Here is a 17,966-nt window from a genome sequence, read left to right as displayed (position 1 = left end):
GGGGTGACAGGAGGGACACGGGAGGTGACAGCCTGTGGGGTGACAGGACACCAGGAGTGACAACCTGGGGGTGACAGGAGGGACATGGGAGGTGACAGCCAGAGGGATGGCGGGACAGGACACCGGGGATGACAGCCGGGGGGGGGTGACAGGAGGGATGCCGGGGGTGACAGTCGGAGGGGACAGGACACCGGGTGTGACAACGTTGAGGGGTAAGACAGTGTGGGGGGGACGGGACACTGGGGTTGACAACCTGGGGGGTGACAGGAGGGACATGGGGGGTGACAGCCGGGGGGGTGACGGGACACCGAGCAGTGACCGGTGGGGGGGGGGGGGGGGGGGCAGGAGGGACCGGCGGGGGGTGACGGGCCCCCGGGGGGGTGACACGGGCCCGGGGTCGGCGGGCGGTGCCGCGGCCCGGTCACGGCTGTCCGCTAGGGGGCGGTCGGCGTTAGGGACGGAGAGGGCGGGGCCGCAGCGCGCCCACGTGACGCGGGCCTTTTGTCATAATGCGCAGGGTCACGTGAGGCCGGAGGGAGGGGAGGAGAGGCGGGCGTGGGCGCGGCGCGGCGCGTGCGCAGTGGGGCGGCTCGCGGCGGCCCGTGCGGTTGGCGGCCGGGAAACCCCTCGGCGGAGCGCGGAGGCCGCGGCGCCCGGTCGCCATCGCCAGCGGCGGGGCCTGCAGCGCGGGCGGGGGCCGAGCCGCGGCCGCGGGGGCCTCTCCCCGTCGTCCGCCCGGGCCGCCGATCGCCGAGGGGCCGCGGGCCGGGAGTCGTCGCGGGGGCGGGGGCCGGGGGGCGGGGGGGGCGGCCTCGCCGCGGCCGCGATGAATCCCTGAGGCCTCCGCCAGCTGAGTCCGCCTGAGGCCGCGGGGCCTGGCCATGGCGGCGCGCCGCGGGCTCTGAGCGCCGCCGGCCCGCCCCAGCGCAGCCCGCGCCGCTCGCCCCGGCCCCCTCGCTGGGCCCGAGGCCACCACACCGTCTGCCGCGGTAGGCGCCGGCGCGGAGCAGGCACCGCCCGGCCCCGACCATGTCGTGCGTCCACTACAAGTTCTCCTCCAAGCTCAACTATGATACGGTCACCTTCGACGGCCTCCACATCTCCCTGTGCGACCTCAAGCGCCAGATCATGGGCCGTGAGAAGCTGAAGGCGGCCGACTGCGACCTTCAGATCACTAACGCCCAGACCAAAGAAGGTGCGTGGGGGCCCCGCCGCGGCCTGCGCGCCGGGGCTCGGCCCCGCGTGGCGTGAGTCAGCCCGGGGCGGGCGAGCGGCGTGCGGCGGGGCGGGAGGCGGGAGCGGTGACCGGGGGGGGGGGCCCTGCGCTGCGCTCGTTGGTGCGCTGGCAACTGCCTGCGGGTCCGCGCGGCGGGCGCAGGCTGCGCGGTTGATGCGCGGCGTACAGTCCTTACAGGAGTTTCGGTTTCCTGCCAGTCTTCTAGGCAAAGTGATAACAAAACGGGCAGGACACGTTACTATAATAACGAATCTGCCGGATTTCTTCTGAAATCTGGCGGAGAGAGCGGAAAGTGGTAGATGCGGACTAGGGGGCTAATTTGAAGAAAGTGGCTTTGATGGCTTGATTTTTGCCATCTTTTGTCCCACTTAATTGGAAGAACTGGGTTTGTGCCCGTTGCAGAAGTTGCTCGCTGGCAACCGTTTGGATCAAGAGCGTGTCTGAGTTAGAATTTACGCAGGCCCTTTAAAGCCATCTTGCACATGAGTGTTCTCTGTATCTAAGTTAGACTTTGGAATTTCTTGTTAATGTAACTTCTTTTCTACGCGAAACACATTGTCATTCAGATGCTATTGTGCATAATTTCACCATTCATTTATAATTTTTTTTTTGTCCTGGTACTACGTGTTAAACCATATCAGGGCAATACTGCAGTTTTATAGCAGAACGTTTATAGTGAATATATGTAAGAAATGTCCTTAAGAGAAGTCATAAATTCTTTTAAGTGTAATAAACGGTGCTTGCTTGTCAGAGATGCTAATGGGTTTTTATTAATTAGTATGATATTTCTGTTTGGTAATCTGACATTTTGATAGGTTTGAATGCGATTAGACTTTGGGATGTGAATTTTCAGAAGTAAAGGAATTGGAAAGTGTTTCCATTCCTTAAGCATTAACTTTTTTTTCCCCCCCCCCCCCCCCCGTGGTCTTATGACACTCTTACAACAGTTTTTTTATTACAATGTATACTAGTGTTTTTTTCTTTTAAAACTTAAACAATGATGTGTATGCTGCAGTAGCTGTAACTTCACCACTAGCCTTTAAAGTGGTGGATCCTACAGCTGTTTATCTAAAGATATTTAAACTATTTTCAGGAGAATGTAAAAAGGCATAACTGCACAATATCAGGGGTCTTAGGGTTGCAGTTGGATTGCATGACATACGTAGGTAGAGATACATTTCAGATGTCTTGAATTTTCTAGTAGCATTGAATAAAATTGTCAAAAGCTTTTGGAAAATGTTTGATTTGCTTTAATGGCTTTGCTGCAGAAGGGTCATTGAATTTTGTCTTCATTTGCAAATGTACTTTCAGCTTCACAAATGCTAGCACACTGAGTGGCCAGCTGGCTGATGCTGCTCCTATAATAGTTGGGTCTGTGTAAAACAGTCTTAAAACCATAATGTTGGATGGTAATAAACTGTGATGGAGCCCAACTATTTTCACCATAAGGAAAAAATGTTTTGAAGTTGGCCAAACACGTGGATTCTGTTGTAGTAGGTGAGGAACGGAAAGCAAAGATTTTTAGAAGAAAAAATTGTGCTCATAAATATGTTACCCCATAGAGCATTACTGTAATATACATAATACTGATTTTTAAAAGCGTGTCGCTTTCGTTTTGTACATAATCAGAAACCAGTGAAGAAAAAAAAATCTCCTTAACTAGATTATGTTAAATATGGTGTTGCGTAAAGGCAGAGTTAAAAAAGTACTGTCTTTCATACTTTAAAGAGCATGACATTTGTTTAACAGTGACAAGATCCTCCTCTAGGTAGGTTGTGTTGCACTTTGTAAAATGAGTATGAAATGTTAAATTATATGTTAGTGGCACAGATGCTTATTGAAGTTTTTGTAAGGGTGTTCTTCCATGTGAAAACACAAAAAACCCCCAGTGGTTTTCAGAGCAAAGCTAGGGAAGACATTTCAGTACAGTATGTATATTTTTGGTTGATCTGCATAACCGTGAATTTCAGTTTTTATTAATCAGATGAAGATGCTTAAACACACCTTCAGAAGATAAACAAAAAAACTAGACCAGGATATTCTGCTTAAGTGGAATGTTTGAAATTCTTACATATACACATAAAGTACTGGGGTTTGGGGTTTTTTATTTTTATAACTGTCTGTGCAGGAGTCCTGACTAAGTGTCGAAATGATCTTGGAAAGAACAAAGTGAACCCGGAGTGAAGATGGCCTACTTGTTCGGATTTCCCAGAGTACTCTAACCTTTTACAGTTCAGTAACTGTAACTTTTCATAATGGAAATCTAGTAATAAAAGCCATGCTAATATAAGCTAAAAGTAAACAGAATTTTAGTTATCAGTGGAAAAAAATGCTATGGACTCTCTTTAAGATGCTGGGAAGGCAAACCGGATTGTTGGGACCTGTTTTTAAAGGGAGTGTGCGCATCTTCTTCTGTGCTTACTATAGAGGCATGTTCTCTAAGGGCAAAATTCCCTTCAAAAAGCCTATATCCAAGAATGATGCATTTAAACTTGCCTCCTTTTAGTCTGATCTGAATTCTTTGTCCTGTCTCTTGTAAGAGATGTTCTCACGATATTGTGGAAGAACTGCAAACTCCAGAACTCTGGTTTCTTGAGTATTCTTTCCTGCCCTCTAAGATTCTGACTCGAAACACTTGGACAATGTGTTATTCTGCTTATCAGGCAAAATACAGAAAAAAATAAAACCAAAAACGGGACTCTGAACTGGTCTTCATTTAATAGTTTTAAGGAAGAATAGTGCTCTTACAAGACTGTCTGAAACTCGGAACTTGGTCAAGTTCAGTGTCACAGCATGCACATGACAGTTTTAGTAATGCCAGGATGTGATGTCTTCAAAACAGACTCATGCTAATGCTGAATGATGTCATTTGGCCTCACAGCTGATGTCTGTCTACTGGAATGTCTTCAACACTCTGCAAACGTAGCCTTTTAGAGAAGAAATTTAAGCAACTTTCAAACCTTGCCCTTCACTGTGCCATTTTGTGTTGCAGTGCTAGTATGGGGGATTACTTTGGTCACACCTCAGAGTGCAGTGAATTCTTAGGCTGTCACACAGCATTATTGTGTGGGGCTTTCAGAAAGCATAGGGAGTTCCCTCTTGCTCTGGTCGAGTGGAGGGTAAGTCACATACCCATTCACAAAAACACGGTGTTAGGGTGGAGCTCAGGCAATCCCTGTCTGGGAGTGGGCTGCTCTGGCTCTGTCACCAGCAGGTTTGGGACCCCTCCGGGGTGCGCTGTCAGCTCGGGTTATGTCCCTTGGCTGGGCGCTTAGGCCAGGCTGCCCTTGGCTCATCACCACATTGTCTCCAGCATTGCTTTTGCTTTCCCAGTCACACTCTGAAATGACAAGCAGTGCTGTTGAATATTAATGTTTTAAATGTTATTTATATATTATATTATTTATATGATAATGTCCTAAGACGTTAAGGCATCGGACGGTCTGTATAATCAGATTAATTGTTAAAAGTATGTTAGATGTTATTGACATCCTTTCAGAGCAATAGAGGGACTCTTGGAGCACAGTACTGTATAATAGTAATGCAAATGAAAGTTCCATGAACTGTTTGACCTACTGAAATATAGTATACTGCTTGTAGATGAGATCACTGATACCTATTTTGGTGGAAGCTGAAAATCCAGAAATAGCAGTCCAATCTGTTAATCAGGGTGTTTTGAGGCAGTGCTTTCAGTGCCAGCTACATAGATGAACTGTTTGTTGCAAAGTGTGCACGTGGTGTTGATTAGAATAGAGTTTATTTAAAAAAAAAAATTCACATAATGAGAAAGTACATTTTTAAGCGCTAGGGAGAAATGTGTTCTTGGGAGTTACACCCTTTTCTGGTAGAGACAGTCTGGCACGTTAGTAGTCACTACTCTGCAGATCCTTCCCCCAGTAGCGTAATAGCTGGTAGCAAGGCATCTAAGGCTAATGAAGGCTTTTCTTTGTCATTTCACATACAGGCTTCCCTTCTGATGAGCTTCTGTTGCAGTAAGATTCTGTACTTTATCTGGGTGAGAATACTTCTCTAGATAGCACGGCAAAAGCACCTCTGAGCACTGTCAGACTCAAAATGGTGGATTAAAACAAGCCATAAAGTAGTAACGTTTTTCAGTAACTCATTTATAGCATACATATGGCACAAATTATTAAAACTAGCAGATTTAAAAGTGGGATTTTTAAATTGTACATTAAATGCAAAGCAGTATAAACTTCAGAGCGTAACTTGAGTTGTTTGTACTTTTTTGCAGGAAGAAGGTTGTGGACACTAATGCAATTATTGATTTAAGATTTCTAAGTCAGCGAGAGGCAGCAGTTAAAGTAGCTATTGTTTAACTTGTCTGCCTCCATTAATTCCTTGAAATACTTCTTTCCCTTGACTCTTTCAAACTTACTGTTTTCTTGCAGAATAGATAGGAAGTTTTAGACTGTTATATCTCTCCAGCTCTTGACGTTAATGTAACATCCAAATCTTCCTTTGCTTTCGCAAGCTTTCTGAGTTAATTGAATCCTTATTTTTAATCACAGGCCAGATTGACAGTAGCTCGAGTGAATTAATTTTTATATCAATCTGTTATTAGATGGCTAGAACTCTCCTCACTGTGTGCTTAACAAGTGGATTGAAAACACACATGTATGTGTATATGTGCAAGGATAGGCTCTTCAGAAGACAGTGCTTCTCTTCTAATGGTCAGTGAATTGTCACAGAATATTAAGAGAGGACTTGTTTTTTTGGATCATACACCTGTTGTGCATGTTCCATTTGACCTCTGCAGGCTTACATAATTTGTGAATAAATGAACTGGCTGCTATCCTCATATATACAGTCTCTTTCTAGGAGAGGTGCTGCTACTTGTAATCTGCAGACCTACCACAGTCCTCAGTTCAGCTCAGGTGTAGCAAGCTCCTGCCCTTTGTGGAGCCAGTGTTGCTTATGCTGTATCTCTGAAGTCTCAGTCCAGTTGTTTGTGATCTGGACCAGAACAAACACTCTGTATGACTCTGCTCAGCAGGTAGAAACAGCTGCTTTGGGCTTCTAGAGCTGCAGCTGGCATGATCTCCCTGTTTGTCTGGGCCTCGGTGCTGCTTGAGCTGCCTCACCATCAGAAGGTCCTAGCGCAGGCCTTTCTTGGCAGGTGGCAGTGTAAGGGTTAGATGTGCCTTTTGTGAGGAGCTCTAGGGATTGGTTTCAGGATATGACTTCTGTAAAAGTTTCTATTTTCCTCATTAGTAGTCCTTTCTCCTACAATTCTAAGCTACTCTGAAGTCCAGAGGAACCTCGCTGTTAGGTTTCCTGGGGGAGAGGGGAGATCGGAAGTTAATTTCAGCTAAATGATTTCTCAGTTTTCTGAAGCATCATTCTGTCATGTGGAAATAGAAGTAAAATTTTCTTTTCATAGTTGAAGTGATGCCTTCTGGTAGGTATGTTTTGGTCTAAGGGAGGTTCCTGTCTGTAGGAATATTATACTGAACAATGGAGCATAAATTGCGAAATACTCATATTTTGTATGAGATCACTGGGCAAAACCACCCTGGCAGAGCTTGACTAGATATACAGCATCTTTGTTTTTCAGACCATTGTTCTGATTTGGTCTGCAAAGGTAAGGAGTTTTAAATATTAAAACTGAAGGCAGATTACAGGGAATGGCTGCTGATAGCGCTTTAAATTACTTAGTCATAGCCAGCTTGTATAAGTACAATATAAAAGCCATTGTCATGGAGAGATCTTTGCATTTGAAGCTTATTCAGTCAAAGTGTCTCGGGTAGTTAGGTTTTTTGTTTAGGCCTTATGTAAAAGGTCAGAAGGTTTTCCTCCTCTTCAGAAGACTAAGGTGGTATAAGCCAAGGCAAAGCATGGATAGCTTCAGGCACACACTGTTTTCAAAAAGCTTTTCAAAGCTGTCTTCATAAGTAATTTTGTTTGAGTCTCTCTGCTCTGCAAAAAGTGAATTGAAAGAATTCACATCCCCTTGGTTAATTCAAACTAGACAATTACCTTAAGTGGGGAGATACCGCTTCATTTTGAGCCAATTCTGCCCTACTTGTGAAATGGAGCTCAAAAAACCCCCCAAATTTCTGTGATCCAAATTCTAGCACTGCCAGTTTCATTTCCATTTAAATGTAAAGCACTGAGCAGCTGAGAAGTGTGGTTGTTGATGGATGAAGCTCCAAGAAATAGAGATGTGAGCTGTCTTCTGTGTTCTGTCAGTCTTGAGCATTCTCAGCATAGGGGAATCGTTTTTTAGTTAACAGTTCTGAAAGCAATGGCACAGACTTCTCGTGCTTCAGCCAAGTGCTGGTTTTGTTGCAGGGCAAGATAGTCAGGCTTTAGAATCTGGTTTATGTAGGTGAGACTTTGCTGTGGTTTGGTTTTCTCCAAAGATCTATTGGTTTTGTAGCTTAACAGAAGCAAAAGCAACTTAAGCTCGATCAGGAAAGAACCTCATGCATTAGCAGACTGTCCTTTAGTGACCTTTGAGGCCATTTTGCTGTTGGCATTCAAGCTATTTAAAAAAAAAAAAAATTTCGCTGTTTCTGATTATCAAACCTGAAGCTTTCTTGAAATGTACTGAATGTTGAGACAATAAAAGCACGGTGTTACATAAAAAATTTTGCTTTTAGATCTGTAAAGGTATTCTGTGAAGTGCTATGTAATTACATCGTAATACACATTCTTATGAATTGGCTAATGTTTTTTCTGTATTTATGCTGTTTTCAGAATACACCGATGATACCGCCCTGATTCCGAAGAACTCATCAGTAATTGTTAGAAGAATCCCTATTGGAGGAGTTAAAGCTACCAGCAAAACATATGTTATGTGAGTATCCATAATGCATCATATTCTTAGGGAGGGGTTCCAGGGTGTTTACCTCTTAAATTGATCTTAGTTTACAGAAGCATTCAGGTTGTATCTTTGTTGTTAAAGCTGCTGTTAATTTTTGTTGTAATGGGGTAGTTTTTAATATATCTGTCCCAAAGGAGACTTAAATTTTTAGTCCTGCTGGGGCATGGAGTTCAGACTCCAACAATGGTGACTTTTAGGGTGATTCTGTTGAGTTTGTTCTTGGGGTTGATTTTTCTGAGATACATGTTGTAGATCCTATTTCCTCTATGTGGGGAGATTCCTTATTATATATGTTTGCTTTTATTGCTTTTACAGTAAAAACAGATACGTATTGTAGTGTAAACTTACTTGTTCCCATCTTGGAAGAGTCTGATGCTCAGTGTTTTACTATTTCTTGCATTTGGGGGATGGGGAATGATGTATGGCAGGTATTCCTATGCCCCAAATCTGGGGGTTTTGCATACTAGGTGTAGAGAAAAGACCAAGGGTTGCCAGCTGGCGAACCGTGCAAACAAGAAGTTTCATTTCCTAAGTGAGTCCTGTTAGTTTCCTAAAGACAATGTCTGTGTCAGGCAAGAGAAAAAGAACAATGTCCTTAAGTGTATTGCCTTCTGTGTGAGTATGATGAAGGAATAGTTAATCCTTTCCAAACTGAAAACTCAGTAAGCAGTTTAGCACATTATGTTACTAGTTATCTTTCCAAGTCTGTTTTTACTCTAAGCTGGTATCTGTTCTCCAGGCTTTAATTCTGTATTCCTAAGATTTACGGAGGACAGAAAATCGGATGTATTGATTAAAATTAGATATTCAAATGCAATCCTGTCTACAGGATTATTGCTGTCATTATGTAGTCATGCAAGTGCAATTTGCATCAGCTACATTAGCACTGTGTGAATGGTCATGTTTTCCAGCCCTCTTAAAGATATGCCTCTCTACCACAGTTAGTAGATGTTATTAGGTAGTGGTTTTACCATTTCTTTCTCATGTTGGTTCTCAGTAAAAAAAAAGTATACTGATGAGTTAGTGTCTCTCAAACAAACAGTACAGCATCATCCTGGTACCCATGAAGCATTTCCAAGGGAAAAAAAACAAGCTGGATTTATGTGGCTCTGCATGTAAACTTTGGGCCTAATACTGCAGTAGTTGTTGCAGTGCCTTCAGGCACTGCCTGGTAATTCTGGACACCGCAGTGCTGTGCTTCTAAACATGGCCTTGTTTGGGGGATGAATTGAAATATGTATGCTTAGTGCTGTCTTGTCAACACATCGTCCGTTTCTGGTTGGATGGCACCCTCTCCTGGTGTTGTAATGCTGCCCTAAAATGAGAGGAGAGATGCTGCTAGCATTAGAGATCAAATCAATACCCGTATGGAAAGAATGGCACTGCTGTTCTAGCTCTGAAAATTAACTAGGCTGATTAGCTTTCCATTCCTTCACCTGGAAACATTGCAAAGACAGCCGATAGTCGTTAATGTTTGGGAATGATGAATGTGTGCTGTGATGGTGGAGAGGCCTTCAAAAATGCATTACTTGCCTTGTAGTATGTTCTTCAAGGTAGATGGATGAAGAAACCATTGTGTGGTAATCTAAAGTATTTCCTTGTACTTCCTGGTCTTCGGGAGGTACGTGGCTGTGCTTGTGAGGCTGGTGGTGCTCTAGCAGTAGCAGGAAGCATGAGCCCTTCTATTTATACGTAAATTCCACAGCAGCCTTTGAGTTGCCTTTGCTCATGGGACACTTTGGATGATGTATGAATTGTTTGTTAACAATATCGGGGTTGCATGTCTGATTCATGACGAGTAGCATGCAGATGCAGATCAATGAGTATGTGGAATCTCAGCAAGTTTTCAAATGTAATAAATATTTCCTAAAATATTGTCGCATTTTCAAGATTATTTTAAAGAAAATTCTGGCAATTAAGACCTTTTTTTTTGTCACAGGACTCCTAAATCGCACAAAATCCTAGAAACTGCTTTCAGGTGACATTTCTACTACTATTTTTAGTCAATATTGCATATGTAACACGTTTAGTATTTTGGCACTTTCATGGCTAAATATAGTAGATATCTGAACACAGTGCTTGGGCTTCCACAAAGAAACACTGTTCTAAAGACTGTGCTGCTGACATTTTTATGTTATTCCTTTGTCAGATGACTGATCTTTTTTCACTTAAGTAAACTTGCACTTCAAAGTGTCTAGACTATGACTGTTCATTCTTAGGTACCAGACACAGTACTCTAATTTCTGTTTGTAATACTAGGGATATACAGATTGGCTAAAGCTGCCTTCATGTTTTGATGGTTGATTATTTAAGAGCACAGAACTGTAGTACAGACTTGATATTTTTGATACTTACATAGCAAAGATAAAATATCTGAGGACTTCTTCTTGCACTGTTGTGTTCTATATCTGTTAAGTTTTAGAGTAATTTGTGACAAAGTAGAAATGTGATTTTGGGGGTTTTTTTTTAGTGGTACAGAATGTATCAAGAGAACAGTTTATGTATATTAATTAATTTCCACATCCACTAGACTGTTGGAACGTAATATTTTGATGTTCAGGTTTTATAATCTGTTTTCATTGCTTTATGTTGGGTACAGGTGCTTTATTTTAAATTCTGATCACCTTTATTTCTTCTTCTAGAAGTCGAACTGAGCCAGTGAGTGGAACATCAAAAGCAGTATGTAAAAACACAATCTCACACTTTTTTCTACACACTGCACTTAATTCTAAACAATGTAGCCTTTTATTAATTTTCCAAACGTTAACATAATATATTTTCCATTAAAACGTAGTATATGTTGTAAATATAATGTATTTGAGCATAGTAAAAACTGAATAATGCCATTATTTGCACAGTTCTAATGTGAATATTGGTATTTGTGCCTAGTAATGCATTGTACTTCATATTGAATACACTAGAATATTTCCTGTATGACTTTGTGTTGTACAGATAATGTATGATCGTTTTTAGATCATGTAGGTTCAAGGTTTGCACAATTGAACATGGTGCCATGTTCTACATCTGTCTGTCTATAGCTAGTAATATGTATGTTTGTATAGGTTGTTGTGTGCTTTTTGTTTCTTGCAATAAAAATTGTTTGGAGTGTATTTTTTGCCATTTTCACATTGTATCACTTAGCTTTTGTTTTTAAATACTTTTTTTTTTTGCCTAATGGTTTTTGAAAATGTTATCAAAAACCACTGAGAAACCATTATTGTTAAACTTGGTACTGTTTCTTACTTTTGACTTGGGGGTTCAAACAAATACCAAAACCAACATATCCCGTATGTTTTGAGGACAGTTCTGTGCAGCTAAATGATTACTTTTCATGTCCTTAAATACTTGGGTATTTGTTCATAAAACTGTATAATTGAAGTGATATTGTTTGGGCCCCTCTGAGTACAGAAATGTCTTTAATAGATCGCCGTGAATTTAAATATCGTTCTACACAAAGTGGTATTCTAAAGTTCTGCATTTGATCTTTCCACTTTATCTGATGAAGCAGTTTAGTTTAATAGCTTGTCTGCAAATGAAAATAATACAAATTTTGGCAAAAGGTCAGAGCCTGGTGCCTTTGTGGGTAAAATCCCTGTCATTTTTCTTAACTTCTGCCTGCAGTATATTTTTGGATCTGAGTGACTTCAGGGTTAGATGCTGCTTTAATTTCTCAAAGGTTAAGCCTTTCTTTAGTATACCACCACTTTGACTTTACATTTGGAAAAGGGGCAGCATTTTTCTTCAGGTTTGAAATCACTGTCGTTCTGCTGCTAAAAATATAAGTGACACACAGAAATACTTGACTGGTAATGGTCTAGATCTTGATTTGCCGCTTGGGTCAAATACTATGTGTAACTACGCATTTCAAAATAGTCCTTATAGTATAAAAATTACTATGTGGTGCTTTTTATTTTTCATCTTTATTTTAAGTATAACTGCTTTTTCTTCACTAGAATGGTATGAGGCATTACACTAACCCTGGATCATTGGATCTGATCACTGATAAGCTGTTAGGATAACTTGATCTAGAAATTCATGAACTCTGGGTCTGTGTTCAGTGAAGAATACAGCCTCTAATCTCGTGAAATGGTATACAATTAACTTAAAATTGAAAACTTTCTGTGTGTAGGTCTAAAAACACTAAGTCTAAATCTGCATCCATAATTCTATCACTGATTGGTTCGGATTCTTTTTTGGACATGAATGCCTCTCATTGAGTCTGAGTTAGTTTAACTGGCCCAGTGACCCTAGTAGTTAATGTAATGCATTTATGTAAACCACGTTTATAGTATTTGATCTAATTCAGATGGGTTTTTATTTCTTGAAAACAGTTATTTTTCTTTTTGTTTACTAGCATGTGTATAAACACAAATCACATGTTCATAAATAAAGTTAACATTCTTTTAGCCTCGTGTGTTCCCTGGCATGTCTGTATTATGTTTCTAAGTAGCATCTTACCATAAGCTAACATAGATGTCTCAAAAAATAAAATTAAAAAGAAATTAAAAAAAAAAAAGAGAAATCCTGGAGTGGGAGGGAAGACTTAGTGTTAGTTAGAACTAATTAAATGAAAGGCAAAGCAAAAGCATTCCCTTCTTGTTTGTTCTGACTGTGCCTGATTTGGGTTGTGGGGAGCCATAGGGAGGGTGGAAGCCTCGCATCTCTGTAAAAGCCCTCCCTCTTGCTGGAAAAGCACAGCAGCCTCCAGTGCTTCCAATGTTGGAGACACATTTCATTTTATTCTTAAAGTAAACTCAGGTCTTGGTCTAAAGTGTGGGGTTTTTTTGTTGTTGTTATTTTGTTTTTAAGTATACATATTTATGTATATATTTCAAAGCAGAATCTGGATCTTAGTGTAGGAGGAATAAATCAATCCAATTGGCAGTTATTGTTGAACAGTAAAGCAGCATAAAACAGTAAGCAGCAAAATTAAAATTAGTTAAGATTTTTTTGAAAGGATGCACAAAAGCTTATGCTTCAAATATTTTTTCATTGTCTTGTTTTTTGTTGGTGGTCATTCTACACTTGCAAATTTGTGATGCTGTCTTACTGTTCCTACAGCCAAAGCAAGAAAGTGGATCTTTTTTGGATTAGTGTTACTATTTCAGTAATTGCAAGGATCCCTAGTTGGCATTTGTCCTCAGAGGCTGCAGAAAGTCATGTCCATTCTTTCAGTGCTGTCAAGCACAGCTGTGATCCTTCCTGGCTGAATTTGTCGTTTAGCCAAGCTGTCAGGTTTTAGGAACCACTGTCAGTTAAATGTAGCACTCCAGCACTGAGATTAGTCTTTTCCTCTTATATACTGTCGCCTTTCCCACTTGCTTTGTTAGTTTCTGTTTAGTCTTCTGCATGAAATGGGAGTGAATATATTGACTGTTGATTCTATTTTTGGGGGGGTTGTTTTTGTTTTGAGTGGGGTTTTGGGTTTAGGTTTTTGGTTGGGTTTTTTTGGTTTTGATTTTTTTGTTTGTTTTGTTTTGTTTATTATTCTTCTGCAGTATTGTCTTAGTATTTTATACAAGCTTAATGGAGATGTTTCTACCTGACTGATTTGAGGGAATGGCAGGAAATGCTTCAGTAGAAATTTAAAGGGAGAAAAAAAAAAAAAAAGACACAAGAATGTAGGGTCATTGGAAGATGGCCATTGGGAAAGTGTCCTAATTAGTAAATTACATATCTACTTGCTGTTTTTGATAACTGTTCAGTAGAGAGGAGTGCTATCACCTCCATTAAGAAATTAGACTGCCACCTGCAGGCCATATAACAGCTGCTTCCTAAAAAAAATGTAAGAGCTAATTAATAGTTTATTAACTGTTATGGTTCAGCTGCTGGTCAATACTAGACTACTTAAGGCTAGACTCCCGTAGAGAGCTTTCCTAATTTTTTGTTTGCTTCTGAAAAACCACTGAGTGGTAGTGGTTGTGCCTGCCGTGAGAGAACACAGGCCTGGTTTTCCACATGTGAGAGAGTGGCATATGGAGCATGAAGCTTCAAAATATTCGATCAGACTTCCTTGCTAACGTAACTAGGTACAAAATGTTCTTAAAAGAAGGAAAGTTGAGGCTCTGGTAAGACTTGCAATGGAAAGATGGTCTCCCTTTCCAGATATGGGTGTTCCTCTCCAAAAGCACACTTTCAATAACTTTTTAGGTAGTAATACAGTAATGTTGTGTGTGCTTTCCTAAACACATAGAGAAGGAATGATAACTGAATCGAGGAATTCTTTTCTGCATGCAGATACCTTTTTTCCCTAGAGTCTGCTAAAACTGCTCCCTTGAATTCTTCCACTACATTGGGGGATAAATCAAGGAAGAGTTTTAATATCTTTTCTGATAAATTTAGTGACCTCTTGACTACAGCTGTTCAGTTTACATTGTGAAATTTTATTCTGTTTTTGAACAATTTAAGACCTAATAAGCAGTGATTTAACTGTCTTTCTGATAATGTTTTGCTAGTCTAAACGTAACTGCTGCTCATGGCATAATATAATTCAATATAATGGAAAAGGAACTAGATAGAAGTTGCCCTTTTTACTTGTGGAAAAACTGCACTTCAGTATTAGTTCTCAGTAAACACTGAAGTCCATTACTGACTGGTGGTCTGGAGGCTTTGTTCCTGCAAGCTGCTCCTGCAGGGAGCTTGGGGGGAGGAATATGGTTGCAGTGGAGAAAAAGATAAAGGGATTGTGCTCTGAATCCATGTTTTCATCATCAAGAGTATGCTTTACACTTTCTTGCTTTTGTTCACTTAGTACCAGGCTGCTACTGAAAAATGGTTTTGGTCTGATAGCAAGGAAAATATTAAATTCTCACACTTCTGCAGCTAATTTGGATAGTGTGGCCTGTGGTCTCATAATATAGAAGAAATCAGTTTTCTCAGTTTTTGTAGGCTACTCTGTCATGACAAACACATTTATTTAAATAATTTAAGCAGTTTGGGTTTTTTTCATAGACAAAGTGGTGGGTTACTTCTATGGCTGATATTTTAGATTGGTGTTTTTATTTGGGTTTTTGGGGTATGGTGAGTTTGGCATTTTTAAACTTGCTGACGGGGGGGCAGAGTTCATGTTTCAGGGCTCATATGCCTGTGCTTTATGCTGACAGGCAGCTGCTGTGTTCATAAAAGCATAACTGTGTGCATTTAGAAATTATGAAACAGTAACTGATTAATTTACAAGCTACACTGAAAATAAGTTTCCTATAGCAATGCTTCCTTCTCAAATAAACCTTTTTTTTTTTTTTTTTTTTTAATCCCTTTTAGCTGAAAATTGATGGCTTCCTTACCCCTTCAGTTTTTAAGCACTTATGAGCATTTGATGAGGGTCCCTCTCTGACATATTCTGGTGCAATAAGTTGATCTCAAGTGCTTTTGGTTATTTTAGTGTCTTTTCATTAACCACATAGGCACTCTCAAGCTGTCGTACGTTTGGACTTTGTTTTGAATAAATACAAATTACACTAGGTTGGAAATGCTTCTTTCAGTAACACTCAAGATATAGTGCAGATGTTCAGGCTACAGTAGAGGTTAACTATTGCTATGTTTTGACTGTAGAACTTGAATATGTGTTTAATTTTTTGTGAACAGATTGATGACTCTTCTGCATCTATTTCTCTGGCCCAGCTTACTAAGGTATATATATATTCTTGTCAAATACTTTAAAAAAAAAAAAGTGTTTGCTTCCTATTTTTAAATTTCTGCTGTGATCTATAGCTGGATAACTGTTGTAATTTGAACAAAACTTTTAATTTAATTTTTAATAATTTAAAGTATTTATTTTAACTTTAAAATGTGTGTATATTTTGATACTATCCTGTAAAGAGTAGTTCCCAGTTTGGGAAGATAGAAGGGGAGTACCTTATCAGCCTCAACATAATGTTGCAGTATTACTCATCTTCAAGACACAAAGAAGAAGCACTTCAGAAGCTGTTTACCGTTTTTTCATACGTTTTGTTAATTTTGCGTTGGAAACTAACAATTTTTACAGAAGAATTTAATTGGCTGTAAGTTATGGACATTCCAAGGGGGTTTGCAACAGCCAAAATAGAAGCGTTTCTGTAACATGGACAATTGCATGGCTATTTTTGAATTTCTAGTCATTACAGTTACAGATCCATTCTTTGAATGCTGCACAATTTCATAAATTGTGGTATATATATATATATACAGTGGACAACATGATCTAATTTGTTTGAACGCAGACTGTGTAAATTGTGTAAATGTACCTAATTGTTTATAGGAATATACCAATGTGTATGTGTGGCATATTAGCAGATGTGACCTTCTGAAACTGTTGTAATGCCATGGTTTGCTATGGAACTGCTTGCATTTTTTGCTCAACAATGTGTAACTTTGTCTGGGAAAGCACTAGTGATTGCACTTTGTGGAAAGGTGTAGTGTTAGCCAGGGAAATTACTAGTCTTTAAAGTTACAAAGATTAGAGAAGGCAGGGTCTAATGCAGAGTAGCTAGATCTTTCTTCTGAAATAAAGGCTGCAGTTCATTTCCAAGAAAGCAAAATATCTTCCCACTGTTAACTTCTTCCCTCTCCCACTGCAGAAATTAAATTGTGTACGTTTGGGGGGAAAAAAAGAGTTTGGAAGGTAGCCACCAAAAGAAATTGGTCTCCATTAGTGCTGTCCCTAAACATGTCCTTGGTTCTGTAAACTCATGTGAAGTTTTACTCTAAAATGTGAAAAACTGTCCAAGTGGTGTACACATTTAAGCTTTTGAGAAAATTTAAATATTCCAGAAAAATAGAGGAACAAAACAATAAAGCAGCTCAAAACTGTTATAACCTCACTAGTGCAGACTTGGCTTAGCATGGAGGCAATGTGTTAACAGTTTTCTGTTTTATTATTACTATGTATTAAATGCCATATTTGAATTTTGGTCTATTCCTAATAATGTTTTGTGGTTTTTGGATGTGTTTTGTAAACCGTTTGGGTTCAAACAAATTAGTCAAGTATCTGTAAAGTTTTATGTAAATGTTAATGGAAATGATTTCATAGCTGTTGATCTGGATTATGTTACTGTTGAGAAAAAACTGTGTATATGAAACAACCATTTAATAAAATGTTGAAACTAGTTGGTTGCTTTTGTGAATGAATGCATATAAAAACAAAAACATGAGTGGTTGATCTGAATGATAGGTGCTTGAAGGTCCAAGTCATTTACAGTCACTCCCTTAGACCCTGCTTGTATCTGGACTAGTGTGTAATAAAAATATTTTAACAAATACTGCTTAATCAGCTGGCTTCAATAATTTGAAGATCTAGTTCTGCATAGGGTTTATATTACAATTTGTATGTTAAAAGGACACAGTCAACTGGGAAAAACTGCATGTTTTGCTTACCGTAGTTAAATCACTTAATATTAAGAAGTTATTAGAGTGGGAACCTGCAGTTTGGGCTGCCTACAGCACACGATGGTCAAATTTCTACTGAAAAGAATCTTTTGTCTTGCTGAGGGATTATAAAAAGATTCCTTTTAATGCTTCTGTGTCAGAAGCTGAATTTCAGCAAGCAAAAACAACTTCCCTGACTCTTGTGTGTCCTTTTAATGCTGCAAAATGTAAATAATACTTGCATACATCTTTCTCAATTAAATGTATAGTGGATATCTTCTCCTTCAAATAGTCTGGAGCTTAAAAATCAGTTTAAAAATACCGGATAGTGTATGTTTTTTTTTACACATAGCTTCAGTCCACTTTGAAGAAAATTGGATTGGTTACACAAGTCTTTATGTAAGGTACAAACAGAGCCTAAGGTTTTGAGTGCCCAAGAATGCTCTTTTCAAGTAGGTTAACAGGCACATAAACATCATGTAATGGCGTAAGGACTCCCCAGAACATCTTCAGGACAAATATATTTTAAATAAGCAGCTG

General features: G+C 40.0%; 1 protein-coding gene across 4 annotated transcripts in view; it reads left to right on the top strand.

Annotated features, from left to right (window-relative positions):
• Positions 1–592: 592 nt before the first annotated feature.
• The window catches only part of RBBP6 (RB binding protein 6, ubiquitin ligase), a 31,192-nt gene continuing 13,818 nt past the window's right edge, over positions 593–17,966 (top strand). For 2 of the 4 annotated variants that reach the window (XM_042798317.1, XM_042798315.1), the window contains exons 1-5: positions 593–1,195; positions 7,958–8,057; positions 10,024–10,062; positions 10,727–10,763; positions 15,669–15,713. In XM_042798317.1, coding sequence (XP_042654251.1) covers positions 1,030–1,195; positions 7,958–8,057; positions 10,024–10,062; positions 10,727–10,763; positions 15,669–15,713 — 387 coding nt within the window. In that variant the 5' untranslated portion in view covers positions 593–1,029. The remainder of the gene's footprint in view (positions 1,196–7,957; positions 8,058–10,023; positions 10,063–10,726; positions 10,764–15,668; positions 15,714–17,966) is intronic. The other 2 variants (XM_042798318.1, XM_042798316.1) reach the window with 1 other exon arrangement.

The sequence above is a fragment of the Tyto alba genome, unplaced genomic scaffold (assembly GCF_018691265.1).
Source record: "Tyto alba isolate M040663 unplaced genomic scaffold, T.alba_DEE_v4.0 Super-Scaffold_28, whole genome shotgun sequence".
In the NCBI taxonomy this organism is placed as follows: Eukaryota; Metazoa; Chordata; class Aves; order Strigiformes; family Tytonidae; genus Tyto; species Tyto alba.
Note: the sequence above shows the minus strand (reverse complement) of the source record. Positions and strands in the feature narration are given on the sequence as shown.